The sequence below is a fragment of the Lipotes vexillifer genome, unplaced genomic scaffold (assembly GCF_000442215.2).
Source record: "Lipotes vexillifer unplaced genomic scaffold, Lipotes_vexillifer_v1.1 scaffold740, whole genome shotgun sequence".
In the NCBI taxonomy this organism is placed as follows: Eukaryota; Metazoa; Chordata; class Mammalia; order Artiodactyla; family Lipotidae; genus Lipotes; species Lipotes vexillifer.
In genome coordinates, this window is record NW_006778610.1 from 2,177,015 (window position 1) to 2,184,900 (window position 7,886).

Sequence of the window (7,886 nt, forward strand, 5' to 3'; positions counted from 1 at the left end):
CCCAAAAAACACAATCCATCCATGTGTTTTAAAGCAACAAAATTTTAGGCAACAGAATTGGCATTATCCTGTGAAAATGTATAAGCATGTGGTTTGTGTGAGCACGGTGATGGAAAGCTATCTTCTTTCCACACAGAGTCGGTGGTACACAGGGTGTCCACTCACGGCAATCTTCCCCCGAAGCCTACATGATTAGTAATCACCACAGTCCCATCTATACACATACATACACGCAACACATTTAGTATTCTGCACCATACAACATGGAAGAAATGATTTGGGCATAGGAAATTTTAAGAACAAGTGTTTTCAGTAATCTATCTTAACTGTAAACATAAGGTAATTATAGATAGCCTGTCTTCAAACTAAGGTCTGAGTTTCCTTAGAAGTATTCCGGGGAGTTGAGGGAGAGACTAAGCGGGCAGGTCATGGGCTCTCCACCACCAACTCTACCACGGCACATCTCTTTACATCTTTGTTGTACTAGGCTTCTAATGTAAGGTTTCACTTGAAAATGAAATATCACTACTTTAAAAAATGTTAAATATAACTGCTATTCAATGCCTAATTGTGACTGAACTGACATAGTTGAGACTGCCAAGAAGACTTAGCTATATTCAGCTATCCCCAAGGAGCTAAGTGTATTTAACCTGCAAGATGAAATTATTTATCATGTCCATTTGAACAAAGATAGATTGTCTGCTAAGAAAAATGTTAATGTTGGCATATAATGTTCAGTTATTCTTATTAATAAGCCAATACCTTTAGCAGCTTCTTAAGAATCACCTCTGGTTTACAATACCAGAATTTGTCAATAGCATAGAATACTTATCTTCTCATTTGCACTGGAATATATGTGCTTTCTGGTTAAGGATATCTGAAGAAAAATTTGGATATGAATGAGGATTAGCCTGAAGATCTAGAACATAGAGAAGATGGAATGAGGGAAGTAGCAGTCCAGTTAGTGAATCTAGAAAGCTGGGAAAAAATCTAGGAAAATAATCTCCATAATTTGGAAATGAAAATAAGTTATAGAAGTGTCTTACAGTGTTACAGATAGGTATTGTGACATTGAGATGAACAATTGTTTTCAATGTGATCACAGTCATTTTCTCCATTTTTTAAATAGTTTCCAATGGGCCCTGGGTCAGATGGTCCCATGGGTGGATTAGGAGGAATGGAGTCACATCACATGAATGGCTCTTTAGGTAAGGATATTAAATCTGATGTTCAGAAATGAATTCAAAACAAAACCTTAATTCTACATAGTGAATATCATGATTTGCAAAGTTCTTCTTTTTATAGGAACTCATTTTGAAATGCTTCAGCTTTTACCTACAACTGATAGTTTAATCCATAGGATATTCGCTATGATGGCTAGAGATTATTTGGAAAATCAGATATGTGAGAATTGTTCTAACCTAGCTCATATTCACAGGTATTTACTTTAACTTATCAAAATCTGAGTGTTTATGATGAAAGGAGACACTGCTGCTTTGGGCACCTAGAGGACCATGGTATCCTCACAGTGGGTTCCTTTGTCTCCAGAGGTCTGTAGACACAGTCTCAGAGGAACTTCAGTCCTCTGCAAGAATTTGATTTTGTTTTTGCATGTTAATGTTTGTCTCTTTTTAAAAAGTAAAATTAGTAATCATATTCTGGATAATCTGAATGATTCTCTTAAGAGAGAACACTGCCCACATTGTCTGTGTTCGTGATAAAGCTGATTTCAAGTAGTGCAAATAATGGTTGTAAAAAGACTTCATAAATGATGTCTTCTTACCAAATGAAGCCAAATATCTGCAAGGTGAACAAAAAGTTTCACAGCAGTGAGAAACAGAGACAAGTGGTACAAAATTGACCTGGTCACACAGCATACTGTATATGTAGGCAGGCCAAAGGCAAAACCAAAACAAGGGAAAAAAGACATTTATTTTATGTTTGTATGTTTATCATCATCATATATCATAAACTACTTTAAAAGTTGACAGTGGGGTTGGAGGTTTGTGATAATTTTTTTCTTTGAAAAAGAACCATCTTTTACTTAAGTTGGAGAAACTATGCCATGAGTAACTCAGGTTATACACGGATTTCACAGCCCCACCCTAGCTCAGGAAATGCCATCCTCTGATACTTCGAAAAGCTATGTGACTTCAATAATCAAGAAATTATTTACAACACTTTGATAGACTTTTTTTTTATAGACTTTTGTGCTTTTAAGGATCCATGCTTGTTTTGCCTCCTTTTCAAAATGTTAATTTGCACTGTCCAGTTGTGGTAGTTACTAGTCATGTGTGACTACTTAATTCTAAATCAAATTAAATGTAAAATTCAGTTCTTCAGTTGCACTGCCACATATCAAGTGCATATAGTCACATGAGCTAATGGCTATCGTAACAGGCAGCACAAGGAAACATTTCCAGCATCACACAAAGTTCTACTGGGGATAGCACCATTCTAGAATTTTACTTTCTAATTTATTGCAAAATAATTTACTTTCCAATCTTTTAATTTATAAAATCATTCACAAAAAGATGGCATTTGGTCATAGTGAGAAGATTCTTAGTTATATTACTCACTAGAACAGAATTTGCAAAATAGTTTCACATATACTTCTCATCTATAATGAATATTGTTGCATATATTTATAGATACATAATTGCATATATACATTCAGTATTTAACATTATGCCTATTTATAAACTAATGCTAATAAGCCTTTACTTTATTTGTGACTGTCTGTTGAATGCTGTACTATTAAAATATTATAATATTTTTATGCCAGGAAAATTATTTAAATAGTTAAAAATAAAGCTAAAATTGTGGCGAGGATCTGATTATTTTTCTTTGTTACCTAAGTTATGATTCCGTTTCTTAAGTAAGAAATTAGTATTGATTGTCCATTTCTCCTAAGAATTAAAATAAAACCACAATGTTACATTTTGAAGACATTTTTACTTTTGATGGACTGCCATGAATATTTGTTGCTGCCAAAATTTTCTTAAAAATTTTATACTTTGATTTTGGTTATTATAGTAAAACATGGTTCAGAATCTTGTCAGGTATTGTTGCAAATGCCTGTTTTGTACTTTAACAGATGTAGAGAAGCATCATTTCAGAAAATAGAGATCTCTCTCTCTCTTGCTCTCTATTTACATATCTATAAATATATATATACACATGTGTATTAGTGTACACATTTTAAAATTTTGAATTGAGTAGGATATATATGTCTACTGTTTCACTTTCAGGAATTTATGATAGCAATAGTTTTTTATTCTGCCATTACCAAAAAAAGTAGATGATTGGGAAGGAAAGGTACAACTCTTCCTTGCATTTGTCATCAGATGATACTTAACTTACCACACAGTATAAGAGAAAAGTAATTTTTTGAGATTCAAAAGTCCAGGAGATATACACTGCAAAATACATACAGTGTACCGCATTACCACATTAGTTTATTTTAAAGGAGTATTTAATTTACAGATAGAATCATTACCTAATAAAGGCTTTCTTTCCATATTTTGTTTTAGGCTCAGGAGATATGGACAGTATTTCCAAGGTGAGTATTATGTATTGTGTTGTTTTTTATCTGTGTTTTATTCCACACAGAACTCTTACTAAGATTGAGAATAACATTATGAATTTTGTTCTTAAAGAGTTTGAAAGTAGAAGGCCAGATATAATTAAGTAGAAGTTTAAAATATTAATGCATATAATCTGTGGGAAAGGGTAAAATTAGTCTTTTAAGAATATTTCAAAGCATGCTAGCATTCATTTACAGGATGTGATATACATGATTAATTGATACCCAAGCAAATAATAATCAGTTTAATCACATTATGATGTTACGCATTTGTAAAGCAAACTGACATACTTTAGATAATCTTTTGAAAATGTAAAGAAATCTAGAGCAACACGAAAAGAGGTAAATTTGAAAAAGTGGTTATTATATGTTGTAAGGGCATTGCATTTATACATCTCATTTGTATTCCAAACTCTTATCAGGCAATGCTGATGTCCTCAATCATTATTATAGTTCCACAGAATAGAGTAAGAAAGTAATTAGAGGAAAATTATATTAATAGAAGTAGGAAAGTGACCCTTCCAATAGCACATGTCTCTGTTTTTCCTCTGTCAGTCGTCTGAGTTTCTAAAATTAATCCTTTGGTAAGATGCCGTATATTTTTTGAAGAATACCTAAATACTTTTTAGGTCATGATGAATTTTAAAATACTTCTCTGTGGGTCAAATGTATATTTAGAATGGCTGATAAGAACAAATTATTAACTACCACTAGAATGACTCTCTCAGAAGTCTTCTTTATATCAATAAATACAGAAATTCATTAAAGGATGACTTCATTTTTAATTCCACTTTGAATTTATATTCATGTATAATAAAGTAAAATTCCTGATGCCAAGAAAAATAAAATGAAGTTGAGCTGTAGAAACTTATAAATTAAGACTTCAAGCTAAAAAAAAAAAAGAGAGAGCGTTTAATTGGCATTCTGACATTGTATCTGCATCGCTTGGCTGCCTGGCCTAGGACCTTCATCATGCACTTTGGATGTCTGTGTTTAGAAACAATCAGGAAGATCTTTTTCTTTTCTAAAAATAGATATATACAAACGGCACCATCTTACCTCTGTGAGAAATAGTATTAGGTAAGCCTTCAAAAACCTTGTTTTCAAAATAAGATTCATTGTATAATACCGTTAGAGCCTTCTTTCTGGGAAGCACCTTTACAAACCAGATGACTGTGATTGTATTGGCTGTCTTAGGTATCTAACAATTGATGTTGGCTGAATTGTGCTTTGTGGTCACAGTAAAATGTCTGAAGTTGTATTTGAGAAACATATTCTAATGTCTAAAGATAATTCTTCATTACACAAAGGCGGGAACATCCAGATTACTTAAGGCCGTCTTCGTAAAGTTTCCACTGACATAACCTTGTACACTACATAGATGTAAATGAAATTCTATATGGGAATGTACTTTGTAATTTATAAAGCACTTAAAAAAATTTTAAGAGCCATAATGACAAATGAAATACCATCTTCTAATCTGCCCTCATATCAGATCTATTGCTATTCCTTCTATGCTTATTTTCCCATTCCTATATACCCAGAAGCAAGTTTTTCCACCACACTGTGCCTGCTGCTGATAACATTCTCTTGCCTAGTGATTACTGTTTATTCTTTAAGCATTAATTGACCACCCATTGTGTACTTTTATGTATTGAGTATTGCCTTGTGCACTATGGGGAAATACAAAAGACTTCTTTAAATACAAACATAATCTTTGCCCTCAAATGGTTTGTACTTCGGCAGGAATTCCTTCATTCAGTAAACATTAATGTGCCAAGGCATTATACTGGGCTATGAAATTCCAAAGACAAAAAAGATATGGTCTCTGCCCTCAAGAAGCTCAGTATAACTAAGGAGACCAAACAAATACAATAGGGGAAAACTTTACAAAGGAAAAGTTCAAGTACATTTCAATTGACATAAGAATTATGCCCAAGGGAATTCCCCGGCAGTCCAGTGGTTAAGACTCTGCGCTTCTACTGCAAGGGGTACGGGTTCGATCCCTAGTCAGGGAAATAAGATCCTCCTGCATGCTGCGTGTGGCAGCCAAAATAAATAAGTAAAAATAAAGATAAATAAATAAATACGAAAAAAAGAATTATGCCCGAGTAATAAACTTGCCACTTAACAATGTACTAGAAATGACTGGTTGCATCCACCTTCAAATGGGCTCCTAAGCATCTCATTTGTGCCCTGCCCCCACTCCTCGTTCCTTGGCTCCAGGCTCTAACCAGGCTGTCTGGGTGATGGCACCACTATTGTCTGTCCCATCTCCACTTGTCTGTCACTTTATCTCTAATCAGCAGCATCAAACGTATTATACACCCCGCTCCCAATTATTTTTTCCCTGCGTTTTTCGACTCACAGCTGAATTTTTCAGCCTTTTACTCCAAGCTATGCAAGTTGTTACTAACTTCGTTTTCCCCACCTTCTTCCTTTTCCACCACATGTCCGGCCATCTCAAGAAGCTCTCTTCTCCCTTTTCTCTTATTTCCTGGGCTCATTCCTTTTCTTCCTATTCTTTTTCTAGTCATTCTTGTTTGTGAATCAGAAGATGATCTTAACCACTTCTGCTTAGCAATTGTGTTCAAAATTGCTCTTGGGTCTCTAGCTGCATCTTCCTAATTCTCCAGTTAAACCTGTATTTTGTCAAGCATCAGTATTACATTTTTTAAATTTCTTACTCCATTTTAAGAAGTTGTTTGACCAACCTACGCCCTTTTTGTGCATTATATTCTTGCCTTGTTGATGAAATCTACTGGAGACACTGCACACAAACATAGCTACAGTTAAATGCAGCATACACACAGTTCATTGCCACCCACCGTCATAACCTACTCTGGGTGTTCGGAACCACTGTCTTAGCTGTTCCTCAGATACCAATACTGAGTATATCTTTAGCTATATCTTCATCATGTCACCCAGGGACCATGGACAGCACAATTTCCTTAAGACTCCTCATTGAGCAACTTTTGTTGTTTTCACAATATTTTGCAGAGATTACCTCAGATTTTTTAAAGATGTTCTATCATTTCATGATTTTCAAATACACCCAGTGAGCTAGATAGGAACAGGTTTCAGAGGTCTGATACTAGCTCAGTTTTGTGTGTTGAATGTGTCCTTTTAATCTGCCTCTCAATGTTCTCATATACACCACCACCACTGCCCCCTAAAAAAGTTTAATGCTGAGCCACCATGCTATGAAAAGATTGCATGGAAAACAGAAACACCATGAAGTGTTTTATACGTATTTAAATATTATTGTAATATTACTTTCAAACTTCAGATTTTTTTTTTTTTTTTTTGCGGTACACGGGCCTCTTACTGTTGTGGCCTCTCCGTTGCGGAGCACAGGCTCCGGACGTGCAGGCCCAGCGGCCATGGCTCACGGGCCTAGCCGCTCCGTGGCACGTGGGATCTTCCCAGACCGGGGCACGAACCCGTGTCCCCTGCATCGGCAGGCGGACTCTCAACCACTGCGCTACCAGGGAAGCCCGACTTCAGATATTTTTATATCAACACTTTGAGTCAGGAATCAATTTGAAAGTAGCCAGACTTTCAGAATTGCAAATCAAGAAATGATATCACTTCGATGTGGAGTTTAAAAAAGGATGAACTTATCTACAAAACAAAAATAGAGTTACAGATGTGGAAAACAAACTTATAGTTACCTGTGGTAAGGGGCAGGGGATAAATTGGGAGATTGGGATCGACATATACACACTACTATATATAAAAGAGACAACTAATAAGGACCTACTGTATCACATAGGGAACTCTACTCAATACTCTATAATGGCCCATATGGGAAAAGAATCTAAAAAAGAGTAGATATATGTACATGTATAACTCATACACTTTGCTATACACCTGAAACTAACACAACATTGTAAATCAACTATACTCCAATAAAACTCTTTTTAAAAAATTAAAAAAGAAATGACACATGGCAAAAGTGCAGCAGAGTCTGGGAGCACCCCAGTTTAGTCAGAGATATGCTGCTCCTCTCAGGGCACCTCACGTACTTAAGGCTAGGAGTGTGAATATTACGCAAGGATGGACAGGGCTCTTTTCATATATCTGTTTGAATATGTAAAAGTATGCAGCTTCCAAATACATGCTCAAATACCCCTGTATAGGTATGTTAGCTTATTTTTTATTCCAAGATTGCCGGTTTCTCCATTATGTACGAAATGACAAATCTGCCTTCACCAAAGACTTATAGATTTTAGATAAATCTTATAGTGTTTTTATAAATTTGCCCTTTTTTGAGCTAAGTAAGCATTATCATTCCTGC

The 7,886-nt window shown here is 35.2% G+C and overlaps 1 protein-coding gene across 6 annotated transcripts in view; it reads left to right on the plus strand.

Annotated features, from left to right (window-relative positions):
• SSBP2 (single stranded DNA binding protein 2) overlaps positions 1-7,886 on the plus strand; it is a 308,775-nt gene that overhangs the window by 291,005 nt on the left and 9,884 nt on the right. For all 6 annotated transcript variants that reach the window (XM_007451713.1, XM_007451715.1, XM_007451714.1 and 3 more), the window contains 2 exons: positions 1,130-1,208; positions 3,534-3,562. In XM_007451713.1, the coding sequence (XP_007451775.1) occupies positions 1,130-1,208; positions 3,534-3,562 (108 nt within the window). The remainder of the gene's footprint in view (positions 1-1,129; positions 1,209-3,533; positions 3,563-7,886) is intronic.